The following is an 18602-nucleotide window of genomic DNA, read 5'->3' on the forward strand; positions in this document are numbered from 1 at the left end:
CCCTTGAACCGTCTGAATTATCCACGCATCCTGGGTAAGGTTGCGCCAATTGTGTAGAAATAATTGAGTGCGACCCCCCAAAGGTAGAAGGGACAAATCTGTCAAGCTTACCTCCGGAGTTCTGTGCTTGAAAGCCTGCTCTGTTGCCACCTCCTTGGAACCGGCGTTTGTTGAATCGACGACGAGTGGGATAGAAGGTTCCCCCTCTAGTAGAGTCCCAATCACCTGTTCCGCGACCGTAGTCACCTCTGGAGGGACCTTGATTAGCAAAACGGCCTGACGAGTGTCCCCTGCCTCGTCCGGCCCTGTTGAAAAGGCCTTGTGTAAACACGCGCTTGATTCCTGATTGAGCCTTATCCAAGGATGTAAAAGTTCCCACGTACTTTGACACATCCTTCACAAAACGGTCTTCAAATAGGTTGCCCTCTGCGAGGGGACCGGGTTCAGCATTTGCCAGATCGGTAAGATTAGTGTCCATACGCATGAGCAAGGACTTGCGTCGTTCAGTAGATATGGCACAGTTGGCATTGCCAAGCAGGCAAATGGCCCTCTGCGTCCATCCTGCAAGGATATCCGGATCCACCGGGTTCGCTGTTTCCTTGGCCACCAGCGCCATCTCCAGTATTTTTGCGAGGGGTCCTACTACATCGAGGAGCTTGTCCTGACACCCTGTCCAGGCACGATCTATCCCTTTTTTGGGGTCTCTGGCAAACTTCTTTAGAAAAGTAAGCAGACTTACGTCTATTTCAGGAGTCTCTCTCCGGAATGGAAGAAGCCACTTTCTTGGTCTTCTTCTTGGGAGGGGCGTCCTCATCAGTTGTAGTAGCATCGGTATCAGTGGTCGTGGTATCGAGTCCACATAGACCTTTTGCTTACTCTTTGCCTTGCCTCCCGTGGAATATTCGTGATCGCCTGCAGGTGGCGGAAGTGAATCCAGGGCCGTAGCATGCGGCCATCGACGCGCTTTGACTACATCAGTAGTTGGGCGCGCAGTACGCATGTCTTTAGTAAAACCATGACGCTTGACAAAACTCTCAAGCTGCTTGGTGATAGGTTTGAGCGCAGCTGCCAATTCTTGTTGCACAGTATTGGGAACTGTGGTCTCCAGAGCCCTGTTCACCGAGGTTTGGACGGAAGCGTCCAGAGCCTCCACTATATTATCTTCAAGGACAGTCTCCTGCTGTCCCTCATAATAGACATCCTCCTCATCCTCATAGCGCACCCACTCATCCATGGTAGTAATAATAATGCAGTGGGGCAGATTAATTAATGTCAGACAAGTTTGCCAAGTGACATAAAAATATATTGGAGAAGTAAAAGGGGGGGCAGCCCACATGCACACAAAAATTATTACTCGTACCAAGCCCCCTCAGCAAAAGCTGTATTGAAATTATTGCAGCCTATTATAGGCGTAGGAGCCGAAAAGAAGTTATTCCTGGAGCGTGTGCTCACTCCTGCAGGGTGACGATTCTTTCAGCCAGTCAGGCGTCCTTCCTACTACCGGTTTGTGTTCAAAACGCGGTAGAAAAAGCAAAACGGGCCGATCTCGGCGTGTGCAGCCCAACGCGAGCCCAAAACAAGCCCAAAACCAGCCCAAATTGGATCGCGTGGGCTGCACACGTCGGACGGGAACCACCCGGCTCCTGCGGTGCACCAGGGCGGCCCAAAACACCGATGCTTGAAGCACTACGACCCAAGCGGTCGCTTTCTCGCTGCCCAGCGGCTTGGTACCTTCGCGCCTAACGCGCGTCCTTTAAACCTCCATTCCAGCAGCGCTGGGGATCGAAGCAAAGCTCCTGCTTATGGCGCGAACGCGCCCCCTATAAAATGCTGAATGAAGCAGCAAACCGTAAGTCAGACAAACCCCTAAAGATACATAAAATCAGGCATGCACATTGACAATAACTCTTCAAGCGCAGCGCGCTCTGTCAGCCCTGGCATATAATCACCAATCCAGTATTCAAATAATATAACGTAAGGGGTACTTATCTCTTGCTGTGAGCAGCAAAGAAAGAGTATGATGGGACAGTAACCAGGGCTCTTATGGAGGGCTAAGGAGGTGTGGCTGACGCAAAGTACCATGGACAATGTAGTTTGTTTTACTAAATTGTATGTTTTACTGGCTGCTGTGATTTATGCAGTAAAGAAGGAGAAGCATAATCCGAAGCCTCCGGTCCTCTAATAGAATTCCCACGTAAATACCCGTAGGCGTCAGGCATATTGCTTGGCGTCCTTAGGTTTGTATAACCTACGGTCTTCAATGACCGCCGGGAAAGTCGGTCAGCGGCGGTTTAAGTTTTCCAATTGGGTATCCAATATATATATATATATATATATATATATATATATATATATATATATATATATATATATATATATATATATATATATATATATATATATATATATATATATATGTGTGCGTGGTAATATTTGCGTGGTAAAGGAAGGCGTAGTGAAGGCATATGGGTTGTAAAGATGCGTTGTAAAGGTAATGCGTGGTAATGACTGGGTTTCCCCTGTCCAGCAACTGGTGTGGCCAGGCTGGGCAGTGAAGATGGCGCAGCCTGAACTAAGAACAGAGCTCGCACTCTTACCAGATGCCAGATGAGGCTGAACTGTGCTACTTGCCATATAGTTGGATGCTAAACTCTGCTGGCAGGCCACTGGAATTATGCAACAAGGGAGGAGCCAATTATAGGGCAAGGTTGACTAAATTATGTGGCAAGATACGGCAAATGATGAGGCATAATGTGGCACATTTTGTAATAGCATTACTTAATTATTTAGTTATTTTTACACAGGTTAACACTGTCTGAGCACAAAGTTCACCTTGTTATCACCAATGAAACACCCAAATACAGCAATAAGCATTGGAAAGAGGTCCAGTCAACTTTTGTGACGAGATTTCCTCTAAGCGGGACATGTGTCACTATGTTTTAGTAGCTTTTGATCTGTTTGAACTACAGACTTTTTTTTGTTAAAATCTGCAGATTATGCAGCATACAATGGAATGGATTATGTGGCAAATGTAGCAAATCCTTAACTATGCAAGCAAAAAAGGCCACTCACATACTATGATAATTCTAGCGGCCCTGCTGATCTGTAACTTTATGGCTTTCTAGGATGAGGTGTTGAGGGCTTTGTCAGAAACAGTGGTCCTCAAAATTTGTGTGCCTCTAAGGTGTGTTGATATTCCCCCTACCGTGTTATATATTTTATAGATGTTGCACTGTGTGAGTGGGTTTACATGTGGTACTTAACATGTTTAGTTAGTAGTACTTTTCACTCATTTTTACTTATGATTGATTTAGATAAATCGACTCCCATAAGGCATCATTAATACAGTGCATGTTGGGAACAGCTTAAGTCTATGGTGGCTCTGACAAATTGACCTTAATATGTGGCTAGACAGTGGGCTAGTGTAAAACATCTAACCCCTACTTACCAGCAAAGATAATCAGTGGCTGTTAGGGGAGATACAGGGATAGTAGTAGTGTCACTCTGAGAAAGAGCAGTCATGACTGATGTAGTGAAGTTTTCAACAGAACAAACATTGATGCAATGCTATCTTCTCTGTCTCATCCCTCAAAGAGTTCTAGTAAGGTCATTTCACCATATTAAGTTCAAGCAAAGTATAAAACTTTACTTCCTGAAACTTTCAACACATGGGGGAGGCGGGAGGAAAAGCTGCTGAAATGCATTACAGCAATCATAATGATGAGACAAAACACCTTCTGAATAGGTAGGTACTTGCTTAATTTTGGACCCTAATGCAAACCTTTTCAATGTTTTAGGTCAGCTGTGGGCAGTAATGTAAGATGTGCACATTTCAAAAACAGATCTTACCACCTGGCAAGATAATAGCAATAGAATATCAACAGTTGGTGATACTTACTACAAACAAATTTGAGCATATGCAGTTTAGATGTTAATATCAGTTGGATGGTCTTTTCATTCTTTAATTTCTAGTTTCAGTCAGTTGCATGCCTATTCATTGGGCACCCAACACGTGTTTTGCCCCCTATTGCCCAGGGCTTTTTCAAGGCTGACAATTACAATAGAGTGAACTGATTCACATTAGTAAGCAGAAAGGAATGTGGTCACAAACTTTGATTACATCAGGCTTCAGATAGAAATGACAGGCATCTGTAGTATATTCAATATGGAAGAAGATCGTCTCTCGTAAGTTATTTATATTCTTTTTAGAAAACCGTCACCTCTGTGAAGTAGAATGCAGCGCCAGTGCTCCACGCAGGCTGCACCCCATTGCCTGGTTTACTAGGCAGAGGCTGGATCCCAGAAGTACTACCCTCTGCTGTTGATAAACAGAGACAGTGTCTGGTATTCCCAGTGTATGGATTTAGAGTCCCAGGGCAGCTCCTCCATTTTTCCAAGTGAAGACAGCTGTTAGAGGGGTGCCAGGTGATTTCGCTAGTTGTCTGTTATAATTTGTTAGCAGTGACGAGGTGTCTCTTTTTCTTACTTCAGACATGCTCTGTCTGATATTAGAGCATACTCAGCGCACCCTCCTTCGCCAGGTACTTTTCGTCCTTTAACTTACTTATCTACTATGAAAAACCTACTGAAAATAAAACACACTGGTCGTGTCCCTTTACATTACAAAACATTTTAGAAAGGTGCGCAATGAGCCGAAGTGCACTGAGCACGCATCGGGCAGGAACGGCCATTCATTCATTTAACATTTTAGGCTCAACATAGTCCAACAAATAGGCATGCACATACTCACTACCGGCACAGTACTGGGGCTGGCTTCACGTCTCTGCGTGTAAACAACTCGACAGGGCGTTTTGACTCCATTTTAGCTCCTTGGACGTGTCACTGCGATGGATTTTTGTCATCGTTGGGCAGGATTGGTTTTGGCTAAACCTCCTTTGAACTTTATTTCTGCCAGTGATGAAAACCTTTCATTAGAACTTGGCTGTAAGGTGAAAATAAAGGCAGGGAGTTTACAAATATTTTGTGCTGTCTCAAACTAAGCGCACAGGGCCTCATTGACAACAAATGTTACGACTAGTATCATTACGATTGCAGAGTCTGCGCTCTTGTAGCAGAGACTCCACACATAGAATTCGCACAGGTTCTACTCATAAATTTGTTTGTGAAAATCAAAAACTGTAAACGTACACAAAAGTGTAAGTTTACCTTTGTGAATCAGGCCCACAGATTGTGCTTTGCGGCATGCTATGTCATTTTAAATTACATCTGTTGTATGCTATGGGTTTGTTATGGTATACGTTTATCTAATGTTACGTTGTTTGTAATGTTATGTTTATTATACCTAGGCATATATGATATTATTATGCTACACCTGGTCATATGTTGTGTAATGTAATCTTCTGCAGCTTATCCATGAAGCTATGTTATTTACTGTGCACTGGACTGGGATTTGATACTGGACTGTGTTATATTTTGCAAAATGAGCCAACAGTCACATAATGTGTATTAATGCAGGGCTCAAAGATCATGTTACGAGTGTCCTGCTGGAGCTGTGAAATGCCTTGGTTGCCACATACCAAGGGCAACCTAGTCTTGATTCCATCTAATCAATCTTTTTTCTGCCACCTGCACTTCCTGTCTATTTGGCTGACTCTTGAAGGTTCTTTTCCATCCCTGCTTTCTCACTTTGTCAATATTTTCTTAGTTTCCTCTTCATCCTTGTTTCTTCCTTTCCTTCTTTTTTTTGCTTGCTTTGGTCAAAGTCTAACGATGGAAAATAAGTGTTCCCAAAACTGAGCCTGTGAGGCTAGCCGTGTCTGACCCCACTTATCACCTTTCCTTTCTGATTTGTTTCCAAAGTACCCCGACTCCCCAGCCTTTTCACAGCACTAACCAGTTAGAAAGCGACCCAGAGGTCTTTCCACACCTCCAGAGAGCCTTGGCCGCTTCTGTGCGTGTTCCTCAGAGCTTTAGTGCCTCATACCCGTATATAGAGATGCTTTTGTAGGGTGACCAGGCACATTGGGTTTGCTGGGGGGCTCTTGGGTTTTTCACCATTTGTCTCGGCAAATTTCAGTAAATTAAGCACATGGCCCAGTTAGAGAGGAGGCAGGTCTTTATATGGTCTCTAGTGCTGAATTAGCAGCACAAAGCAATTTACTTAGCACAGACCATACTCTTTGGAAATATTTGATTTAATGTCCCTTAGTTCGTCATTGTCTTTGTTGTTTCATGGAGGTGAGCGAGGTCAGTTGAGTCATTCGGTGCTTTAAATCGCTGTCAGTTGAGTCATTCTGCGCTTTAAATCGATGCCAAACTGTACTCCTACTTATGTGTTTGTGGAATCCTGATTTTTGGTTTTCCAAATCTAGTCACTCTAAGCTTTTGTCATTTGTCGGCATTACTGACTGAATGATCTAATTTTGAGGTGCTGCCGCTTTAAGATGGGAATTCCCCGTTCACTGACTTTGTCTCTTGATGTTATTCTGCTCCGATGCAGGTACAATGATTCACTGAGGGCTGTTCTTTATCTGTCTTGTGTATTGCTGCAGTAATGTGTTCTGGCGCTGCGTCCAGACTGACGTCACCCGGAAGAGTTGCTCTCAGTTTACATCAGCTCAGGCAACTCGTGAGCCGCACCCCGCTCAGGGTAGGAGCTTTCATTAGAGAGCTGAGAGCAGGAGAACAGCACACTCTGCGCGCCCTCCTTCTCCAGGTACTTGTCTTTCTTTAACTTACTTACCTACTATTGGAAACGTACTGAAAATTAAACAAACCGGTCGTCTCTCTTAAATTACAAAACGACATTTTAGAAAGCTGCGCACTGCGCCGAAGTGCACCGAGCACCCACAGGGCAGGAAGTTTTCATTCTTTTAATCAACGTTTTAGGCTTAAAAGAATCCAACAAATGGGCACGTGCACATACTCACTCATTAGCGGCACAGTAAAGGGCCGGCTTCACGTTTCTGCATGTAAACAATTCAACAGAGCGTTTTACCCCCTTGGAGGCGTGTCTACGTTTTTTGTCATCATTGTGCAGTATAGGTTATGGCTAAAGCGCCTTTTAACTTTATTTCTGCCAATTATGAAATCATACAGTGTATGAAATAAAACACTGTTTCTTTCTCTTAGACAGAAACGGCCATTAATTTAAATTATACTTGCTTTACAAGTCCCCAAAGTTTTGTTTTCAGTGGTGTGGAAGTTGGGGTTCGTGGGTGAAATAAAATAGCAGTATCTGAACTAAGGTTCTGGATGGTAAGGCGACTGCTGAAGAAGCTGATGTACCAAGGTTTGTATGGGCAAAAGGTATAAGGGAGTATGCGAGTAAATTAATGATGTGGGAAGAAAGACTGATATGCAGTATACTCTGAAGTGGAACAAAAAGTCTCTAGTTTCACTTCACAGTGAGATGAAATTCTGTCACTGGCTATGACACTATTCCTCAAAATAAGTAGATCTGGATTCCATACTACGGTGCTGGTGGATAAATGCAGATAAATTCAAGAGTCATCCGCTCCAAGCCCAAGCAGGACCTAGCAAGGGAAAATAGTCTCACTTTGCCTGCCACAGCAATGCAAGAAAAATAGAGGGATTCTCCTCCCTGGGTTTTATATTCCTTCTACTTTCGAGGGAGGACCAGCAGCAAACTCGCCAGTCCCCAAGCGCGTTTGCTGAATATATCCAATGAGGGACCGTGTACTGTATTAGGGCTTGTTCCTGAGGGTGTGAAAACTTTCCACATTCAGTGATCTTTCTACCTGGGTCTGTGCTGTACCAGAGGATCGCAGTATCTCGCCTGGCCCCACCAGCCAATCAGAGACGGTCAGCCAATTTTGCTTTCACTTGTTACTTTCCTAGAGCTAGCTGTGCATTGGGCTTCCATAATGGCAGTTGGTGTTCTGATCCACTGGAGAAGGTGCTCCAGAGTCACTGGTTCACTCCTGAACTGTACTAAAAAACCTGGCCCACCTTCGACCACCAGCAGACAGACTCTAGACCTCCTCAAAACCCCGCAAATGCAGAGGAAATCCGGAAGTCCCGTTCCTGAGTTAAGGTGCAGCAGGCAAATTCATGTACCTAGGAGCTCACTCTTGAGCATTTTTTACAAATCTTCTATGTGTATGGGCACACCATAGTTTTCAAAGATTTATACATTGTATGTAAACCATTGATGAAACGACTGAATCACGATGGGTTGGCCACACATAAACCGACATTCACCTCTTCCAAACCACGGCCTTTTTGCTACTAGGCAAAATTCACTGGAACAACGTAAACTTGCCGCCTGACATCAGGGCCACTATCTTGCTCCAGGGTTTCAAGGTCACAATCCATGCTTAGGGATTTCACCCCTAATTACGCACTTGTAACTTTATTGGTGCCTGGCGAAGCCAGTTCCCCACTACCATTTTAATTCTGCCTTGTTGGGTTATTCAGTAGTAATTCTAAGTTTTAGCTATCACAGCAGTCAGGGGTATCAGTCATGTCAGCATTTCCACCAATTCCTCAAGGTCGGTCCCTAACCCTGCAATGTGTCGGATTGAGAGTAATTGCCCCTAACTACGGCCCTTTTCACATTCCAAAACGGAACAATATTTACCCAGTTTGCACAGTGCACAGCTTCAGACACCCCTGTAACCAAGACACATAACAATAGATTTTTGACAAAAGATAACTTTATTACTTTTCATATCTTTCATATTATTTCAATTTTTGAGGTATCCCACTTCAGGCAGAAGCATCCATTTCAAATTTACGAATGTTCTCTTTTAATTATAGTGCTGACATTACCAAATAAATATGCAATTTAGCCTGCAGCATTTCAGTGAGCCATGGGATCCGTAATTGTGACCCTGGATTAAAGCATATGATGGGAGCAGCGCCTCAGCTGCTCGATGTGATGTCTCACGGCTGCCATGCCAGTAGGTGTGAAACATCCCTCATTTACTTGCCTCTAAGTACAGCCCAGAAGTGACAATCTTTAATGCAGAATTGTCTTTGGCCGACAGATCTGCAGCACCACTCACTTTTCATATCTTACACACTCGTCTGCCAATGCACATAAAGGCAGACCAAGAACTCAGAGAGGATTAGGAGCAGTTTGCATTCCCCTATTTATGGGCAAAAAATTCTGAGCTAGAGGTTCTTATTGGCCAAGAACAACACACCTTGTCCTTCATTAGAGAGCTCATAATTCGGGTGGTCGTCCTTCCAGGTCCCATTAGAATTAGGAGGTCCATGAAGATATTGCGGACCGGCATCTTTTACCTGGAGAATTTGGCTTCTGAAAGTGGCAAAATCTCAGGGAAAACAATGGGGGAATCTGACTCAGAATTAATGATTTCCCTTAGTAATTTATCATTCCTCTGGAATTCTCAAAGCTCAACCCAGAATCCTTGTTAATTCTGTACTCCAAGAGTTAATGGGGTTGTATGTGATTTCATAGAAAAACGATTTCATAAAATCCCATTACTAAGAAACCGTTTCCCCTAAGCTGTTTATTGGAAATTTCCAGAATTAATTCATAGGATGTCTTTTTTGTTCAAAATTGGCTTTTGCGTGCTTTAGTTTTTTAAGGTGTAAATACAATGGCTGCAGATCTTACTTTTGGAAACAGTTTTGTCAGAGGTATTTATTTCTATGTTTACCTCAGTGGACATTATTTCTGATTCATATATTTTACTCTGTCAAACACTTGCTTTGAATGCTTGTAAATCACTCACCCTCACCACACCTAAACACCATCCATACCTGACCCCTCACAACCCATAACCACCAGCAATTCCTGCCCCCTAAAGAATCTCTCACCACGCCTAAACTAAACCCATCCTTGAACTCTAGAAGCTCCTTTTACCCCTAAACTCCAACCATCCCAGAAACCTAAAAGCACCTCACTAGACCTAAAGTACACCCATCTATGATCACAAAACTACATCCTTCCCGGAACCCTAAAAGCCCTTTCTGCCCCTATACTCCACCCATTCCTGAACCATAGTACGCCTTACGACCCCTAAACTCCACCTATTCCTGTATCCTAAAAACCCCTTGTACGTCTAAACTTCACTCATCCCATACCTCATAAAACCACTCACCACACCCAAACACCACTCATACCTGAACCATAAAAAAAGCCTCACCGCTGACCGCTAAAAACCCTCGCCACCCCTAAACCTCACTCATCCTTGAATCCTTAAAGCCTCTCACCACCCTAAACCAACCTAATTCTGAATCCTAAAAACTCTTCACCACCTCTAACCTCTACCCATTACTGAACCTTAAAAACCCTCACCAGTAATGAACTCGGCCCATCAATGAACCCTAAAACCTCTCCTCACCCCTCCACTCGACCCATCCCTGAGCCCTCAAAACACCTGACACCCATAAACTCCACTCATCCTTGAATCCCTCAGCACCCCTCGATCCATCCATTCCTGATACCTATAAAATACCCTCATCAACCCTAACCAATGAAAAACCCTTTCTATACCTGAACCGATTCTCGAATCCTGAAAAAACCCTATCACCCTTAAACATTACCTAAACCTAACCACCCAAAGCTCTCACTAGACCACAACGTCACTTAAGTTTAATGTAATTGTGTATTTCCCCTCAAAATGATCTTTCCTTTAAAATGTTTCCTTTCATTTTTGATTTATTTGTATTTCCTTAAAAATGGCTTTCCTTAAAATTGTTTTTCCGTTGTTTGTTTTCCTCCAAATGTAGTTTCTCAGTTTTTGTTTTTCCAGTAATTCACATAGATCAGTTTAGGTTACCTTCCATGTTATCAACTTTCAAGGTGTGAAATTAGCACCCTTTGCACACTGGTGTGCTCATAATTAGGTCTTTTTATGTACTAATGGAGGTGACTCTAACAAAACTATATAAACAATGTTAAAGTTAAAATAAGAGCAGTGGTACTCACGTCATATGATTTCCCATGTGCTTGGACCTCTGCTAGCAACTAAGGCCATGCACAAATCCTTTTGTAAACCTGATAATTGGATTTCTAGTATTTCTGGTGAGTTGTAGGTTTTCCGCTTGAAGTATCTTCCTCCCCATCAAAGATTCTTGGACTCTGGTTTCTGATATGAATTATGTACTTGCCCAGCTGTGCTTTTGAAAACAAAACAGTACCATATAATTGTATTTATTTGTTTTGTTTCTTCATGGGAACATATTACAGACCAGTCAGTACGTGCCTGTTTCTGTGCACCACTCGCAGATCCCATTTTCTCCTACATGCAAGTATTTGCTCGTTTATAGATCCATAGAAAACGTTTGATTGGAAAAACCTTTGTGCTCAAATATTGAAAAAATGTAGAACGTCAACATTATTGTGCAATTGTGCTTGCACTGACAAGTTTAGAATAAACTTCTATAACTTTTTAGGTATGACCTTTGAGTCATCTTTAGACTATTGTTTGTTTCCTAAAAAATCATTCATAAACACATACACAGAGAGGGTTTGGGTCAGCAGGCTTCATTCATTGGTCTGTTATATTGCCATTCAGTTTTTGCTTTTGCCTACCACAGCATACATTCTTGGGCAGTGGGTAGGCCCCATTTTCCCATTGGCTTCAAAAGCCTGTGCACAGCGTTCTCATCCTTCTAAAACAGTTGCCTTCTCTTACGCTGCAAATCTGGTTTAAAGTGTGTTGTTTACTAGCTGTTCATTTTGCCTCCACTCTTTTTAAAGTTAATATTATGAAGTGTTCCAAATCCATGCAGTACTTTGAGTATGGTGAGAAGGCAGGTACTTTGTTGGCATGGAAAGCTAGGGCGGACCGTGCAAAAAACCATATAAGTGAACTAATCATTAATGAAAATGGTGACATCTCAAGTAGGTCAGATGATATTCAAGCACGGTCCCTCTCCCTATTTGCAGAACTCTATAAAGAGGAAATTACACCTAACCTGGAGGCACTTAGGATTTGGCTAAGGGATAAAACCCCCCTGCGTGTAACAGAGGAAAGTCGGGACACACTTGATGCCCCAATAACGGAGCTTGAGATCTGGGAACAAATTCGGAAGTGCAAAAATAATAAAGCAGCTGGTACAAATGCCATTCCTAACGAGATTTACAAACATCTGCTCGATGAACTGGCCCCTATATTGGGTGTTCTGTTAAATTCTGTTTATCGATTAGATGGTAAGGTACCTAGCTCTTGGAAGGAGGTTACCATTGTTCTTATCTTAAAGCCTGGAAAAGACCCGCTAAGGGCAGACTCATATAGACCGATCTCCCTGCTGAATGCAGTTTATAAGATCTTTATGAGCATTCTAGCAGGGATGGTAGTTAAAATTGCCCCTCAGTTGATCAATATTGATCAGAAAGGCTTTATCCCCAGAAGACACAGCCAAGAATTAACGCAACAGTTAATAAAGATTTTGCAACCGCTCGATGCAAACCCTTGGCTGTAGTGGCATTGGATGCAGCCAAGGCGTTCGATAGAGTCTGTTGGGTTTACCCTTGGGAGGCCCTGAGGGCTATGGGGTTTGGGCTTATTTTTATTCAAAGCCTGGTAAACTGTTATCAGGGGGCTTCTGCTAAGATTCTGGTAAACGGAGTTCTAACATCCAGCTTTGATATCCTCAGAGGGACACGGCAGGGTTGCCCCCTTTCACCCCTGCTTTTTTAACATGTATATATAACCCCTTGCCCTAGCTATTAGGGCAGACAAACAGATTACCCCATTCAAATCCCATCAATACAGTATGATCGCCCTATATGCGGATGACTTGCTAATATACACTGACGACCCAGGGGTAACAATACCTAGGGTTGAAGCTCTGTTGTTAGAATTTGGTGCCTATTCAGGGTATTTAGCTAATACCACTAAAACTGAGGTGATGCTCTGGAATGTAGACAATTGGGTGGGCAACATCAGTAAAGAGCTCAAATATCTGGGCATTATAATAGTTAAAGAGATCGAGAAAATTGCGCAGATAAATTTGAATAGAATTACTAAAGAAGTCGGGCAAATTTTAGCCAGGTGGAAAAATCTCCCGTTAACAATCTACGGCAGGGTTAACCTGGTTAAAATGGTATACTTACTAAATTAACGTTTCTTTTCAACGCTATTCCCCTTGCCTTCTTGGAATCAGATATCAATAAAGTTTAAAGTAAGATTACAAGTTTTATTTGGGCACAGAAGGGGGCCAGGTTGGCCTGGAAGAAACTGAGACGCAGGCTGATCAAAGGGGGATTGGCTCTCCCAGACATAAAGTGTTATTGTTTTGCTTTTCAATTTAAAAATATTCGGGTGATGCTTTCAAAACCAGATGATTCAACTTGGGGCAGACTTTTAGCAGAGATGATAAGGCAGGAGCGTGGCAAAGGCTTTTTATATAAATTCGGAGCACCCAGATACTTCAAAAAAGTTCGATTGAAAGTTTTAAGGGATGCCCTGAGTCTTTGGTATAAGATTAGAACCAGATGGGGGATAGGATACTACTCGGATTTTGCCCCATTTTGGGACTCTCCTGGGACACCGGAGTTTCTCAAAGACTATTTGGCAATTGCAATTAAAAGAGCTGGTATCTCCACCTGGTCAGATCTGGTGTCTTCAGAAGGGGTACTCCCATGGGAGGTTTTAAGAGCAAAGTTCGGGGAGGGCCTCTCTAGATTTAAATATATACAACTGGCTTCGTGGTTTTCAGCTAAGAAGAGAAATATTCATGGGCTGTGGGGGGTTGAGAGTTCCCTTCAGGATATAAATCTTAAATATAAAGAAATCTCTAAATGGTATAAAATGCTGGTAGAGGCAGAGGATAAGGATCTCCCCCCATCAACCCATATTTGGAACCAAACTCTACTTGGAGGTTTCATTGAAGATCTTTATGAACCATCCCTGAAGCTGTTGTATAAATACATTAAGCCGGCTTATCTTAAGAAGAACCACTTTTTGTTATCAATAGATTATACTATACTCCTGCCAAGAGCGCAAAACTTGCCCCTCTCTTAAACCCAAAATGTCCAAGATGTGATCTGTCCCAGGCCAATGACCTTCACATCTGCTTTAAATGTCCCAAACTTGCTCGCTTTTGGAGTGGAATTGAGGAAACTTTAAGCGGGATTTACAAAGAAGAAATTTGCCTAAATATAACGACGGTGTTTTTTGGAGACGATGGTATGCTGAGTAAGAAACTGAGTTACATCCACAGAGGTCTACTGTTGTATCTGATTTTAATTGCCCAAAGGGAGATATGTTTGAAATGGAGAGACCCTTTGCCCCCAAAGCCCCAGGACTGGGTTAGAGCTGCCTTATCAGTGGCCAGACTAGACCAGTATAGTAGCAATAACGACCATAGTTTAAATATCTGACAGGCCTTTACTGATTGTACATTATTCTGTGGGCTCAATTCCAGGGTATGTTTCAGGAAGACAGTGATACAACCTCCAAGAGTGGCTCTAAGACAAAGGATTGATTGTGTTCAGGGTTAATACACATGACAACTTTCTGACAACCAAGTGTGTCGTGGTGCTTCCTTTTATAATGACTGGTTCGTTGCCTTGGTTCTATATACACACTGCTTTGATTGTTATTGGGCAGGGGGATGATCCTGCTTACTAATACTGTATACTGTTTGTCTGTAGCTGCCTCTGATATATACCTGTCAGGAGAATTTGTATGGCCCTGTCAACTCTCTCTGTATGTTCTTTTTTTCTTTGCTTGAAACCAATAAAATACAGTTTAAACAAAATATATATTGTAGTTACCTGCAATTTGAGTCCTTAATTAGATGGCGATTGATTTTTGTCTCCTTCATAAGCAATAGTGATAAATAATGGCAGAACTGAAACTTGTTTAAAATCATCACTAGTAAAACAGCTGAATTGTTGAATGTTTTTAAATTTAACATTTTTATTGCAAGCATAAGGTGGCCACATTTAGGTGACAGCATATTTTCTTTTTCTTTTCGTGGCACATGCTTGCAATAAAACAAAAAAATAACCATCACACCAGTTTGCCAATGTGAGACCTATTGGCTTTGCCAATCTTCGTTTACATTTTTTTAATTGATTTATACCTGATTTCATTTAATAAAAGAAGCAACCCAGATCTCAACAAAATATTGTTTTCCGATGGAAAGGGTCTATCTATATTTTATTGCTAGATTGTCCAAGAATTTTTCATAGCATGTGTTTTAAGCAGCTATTTTAACAGAACCAATATGATATGTAGTAAAATATTTCCAATTGTATAAAATAACAATTATACAACTTTAGAGCAAAGGACATCTCCAGCTATTGCTTTAATTCAGGAACCCTTACCGATTAGTGGCAATGTCCTCATAAGCCAAAGGACTTAATTAGGTTATGCATCAGGTAAAGCCTGATACTTCCAGTGTTCAATATTTTTATTGAAAATGAAAAATTATTTCGCAAACAATGTTACCACATCTTCCAGCAAGTAACGAAAACTTTAAAATACAGCCCCAAGCTACCCATGGACCTCACCTGGGGTTTCCAGTGTTAGATGACTTCCCTGGCAATGCCCTTTGGTACCCCTGGCACTTGCCTTGCTATCCTCGAACTCAAGGTTTTGAATGAGGAGGTTGGGAAAGAAAGTAAACAGTTCTCTCACAGCCCTGTAAACATTTAGTAGTTTGCACAATTTGCTCTTCTCCTAGTACCTCATCTGTAAATAGGAGGCAGCTCAGAGGTTATTGGTGGGACATCAGTAGTGCTAAATGTTTATTTGTAGTTGCAGCTGGTGGGTACCAGCACTCATTTATGAGACCGGGGGCTTATTTTTTCATCATCAGAATTTGACCAAGAGTTGGAGAGAAAAAGGCAGAAAAGAGATAAAGAATTAAGAAGGGAAATATGGGGAAAAGTGAGAGAGAAAAAAAACAGGAATAAGTAAGAACCTTCAAAAGAAATATAAAGAGACAGGAAGTTTAGGGTGGCTTCAGAAAGGCAGGAAGCAGAATCAAGTAAAGGCAGCCATGGTGTTTGGTGACCACACCATGCAGTGGACTTGGAGAGAAAACTTTGGGTAACCCCGACTTTTTTTTTGTTTTACAAATTAAACTTCATAACAGGTAAAACATGATATCATTCAGGTATGAGACCGAAGATGTCCATTGCCACTTTTCCTACCTTTGTTATTTTGCTAAATCAAATTTCCATGCCACTCCCTTACTGGCGGATTGTTGTTCACATCCCACAATACCATTTGCTTATGACCTTTGTAATGGCTCAGTTAATATTTTATAGCAGTGCAGGGGCTGCACTCACTTGTGAGAAAATGTATGTAAAAAGGTGTGCTTTGCCCTTACACTCAACTTGCACACTCACTGGGCATCAGCTGGATGCCACTTCTTTTAATGACTGTATGCATTACTAACTGTTAGACCTGCCATCCTTAGGTTGGTCTTCCCCCAAACTTCTTGCCTGATTACCTCCACTTTTTGCCGATTATTTTTGTTGGACTTAGGACTCTGAACAGTTTACCACTGCTAATCAGTGCTAAAGTGCCTACTGTTCTCCCCTAAACATGGTTACACTGGTGTGTACACAACTGGCATATTTTGTTTAATTATAAGTCCCTTGTAAAGTGGTATACCATATAACCAGGGCCTTTAATTACATGCTACTAGTGGGCATGCAGCACTGATTGTGCCACACATACAAATAGACTTTCAAACCTGTCACAGGCCTGCCACTGCAGGACCTGTGTGTGAAGTTTACTGCAACTTCGACTTGGTATTCAAAACCCTTTGCCAAACCAGAAACTCCCCTTTTATTACACATGTCACCCCTAAGGTAGGTCCTAAGTAGCCCATAGGGTAGGGTGCTGTGTAAGTTAAAGGTAGGATCTGCACATTTAAGTTTTGCAAGTAGTCCTGGTAGTGACATACACCCAATTTCATTGTTCACTACAGTGGGGCCTACTACTCTCATAGGTTAACATTGGAAATTCCTTAATAGACTTTTAAGTTGTAATTCCTGATTAGAATGGGGTAGCTTTGTCATGTTTTATGTCTTTGGAATGGTAATGATAAATCCTCTTTACTGGGAAAGTTGTATTTAACATTACTAATTTAGAAATGTCACTTATAGAAAGTGGTCATTGCTCTGCTCTTACTGCTCTGTGGGTCTGCAGCCTGTCTCCCATACACGCCTGGGGTGGGTGACAGCTCCACTTTCTGCATTCCCTCTAGACAGCCACAAACACAGGAAGGGTAGGTGTCTGATGCCCATCTGCATTCTGATGGTTCTTCCTTGGCAGGAAAGGAGGGAGGGACTGAAATTTGTACCTGAATAGGCAATGTCCTGTCCCCACAGAAAGGCTGATTACTCCCTACTGACAGTCTGGAGCCAGGGCTGGGAAGAAAGGACCTCTGCTCTCTTCTAAGACCCTTCTTTGAAGTCACCCCTACTTCAAAGGCATACCTAGGTATTAGTACTGGGTCTTTACCTCCTCCAAACCAGATACTACTGGACCTGTGAAGAACTCTGCCAGAGGAAGGACTGCTGTGCTGCTACAAGAGATGTGTTTCTACTCTGCTTGCTGTGCTGCCCTGCTGTTTTCTACCCTCTGCCCTGCTGAGGAAAAGGACTGGACCAATATGACTTAAACCCAGAGTGACTTCAAGGGTAGATTGGCTTGCCCACTGTTCTGAAGTCTCAGGGACATCAAAGACTTCCTGCAATCCTGCAACGGCACCTGGATTCTGCCATCTGTGAATCCCTGCCCTGTCAAGTGGTATCAGGCCAGTCCTAGGCCCTTGAAAGTGAGGTTTTCTGTGCTGCAATACTCAAGTCAATGCATTGCCGTCATTGCGCTGAGCAAAACCGGTGTATTTCACCAGACACGGCCGCATTGCCCATCTGCTGGGCTGCTCGACGTTGAAGCTTCCCATAGTGCGTGGCTCGATGATGAGGCATCGCCATCTTCAGTGCTGCTCGACAACTAAGCTTTTGCCAAGTCAATGAAATCGTATTACATATGAATCTTACAGATCGACGACGATGATGCATCGCCTCTCTGCTCCTCTCCTCTCGAGTGAATCCAGCCCCCTCCAAAAGTACTGGTGTTAGCAGGCCAAGGCTGGTCTCTGTATCTGACATGTGCTCCATCGCAGTCGGCCTGAATGTTTGGCTTTGCCCCTGTCAAGTGCGACCAGATGTCCCCGGTTGGCACTTTATGACTCTAAGCACTATATTTTGGAGTCTTTTTGTGGTGTTTCCATTGTGGTATTGTGTGCATGTTGCACAAATACTTGACACATTGCCTCTTTAGATAAGCCTGACTGCCCTGTGCCAAGCTACCGGAGGGTGAGCACAGGTTATGTATGAGTGCGTATCTTGCTTACCTTGACTAAGACTGTGGTCCCTTCTTGGGCAGGGTGCATACTTCTGCCAACTAGAGCCCCAATATCTAACACTAACTTAATTTCTACAGCTCACTGAATTGCTGAGTCTCATAACATAGTCAGGAAGAGCAAATAGTTTGTTCATCGTTCCTTTTCCTACTGGTACAATTAAGGAGGGATTATTTCGCTCTTTCAGGTTTTTCAAGTACAGTTTCCTGCTGATGAGACTTCCACCCAAGCTCCTTGTAGGGTGAGTAAAGACATCAGTGACCTTCAATAAAGATCGTCGTATTGTGCATTGAAACTCAATACAC

General features: G+C 42.7%; 1 protein-coding gene across 4 annotated transcripts in view; it reads left to right on the forward strand.

The window, feature by feature from the left end:
* LOC146811030 (E3 ubiquitin-protein ligase RNF14-like) overlaps positions 1 to 18602 on the forward strand; it is a 172030-nt gene that overhangs the window by 49099 nt on the left and 104329 nt on the right. Inside the window, exon 1 of one of the 4 annotated variants that reach the window (XM_085618074.1) lies at positions 4896 to 6676. The exons of 2 other annotated variants lie outside the window; for them this stretch is intronic. Coding sequence is in view for 1 of the 2 variants with exons in the window: in XM_085618073.1 (XP_085474199.1) it covers positions 18510 to 18538 (29 nt within the window). In the remaining variant the exon portion in view is untranslated. Of the gene's footprint in view, positions 1 to 4895; positions 6677 to 18228; positions 18539 to 18602 lie in introns of those variants that run through there. One more of the 4 variants, XM_085618073.1, reaches the window with a different exon arrangement.

Source organism: Triturus cristatus, chromosome 7 (assembly GCF_964204655.1).
Source record: "Triturus cristatus chromosome 7, aTriCri1.1, whole genome shotgun sequence".
Lineage (NCBI taxonomy): Eukaryota > Metazoa > Chordata > Amphibia > Caudata > Salamandridae > Triturus > Triturus cristatus.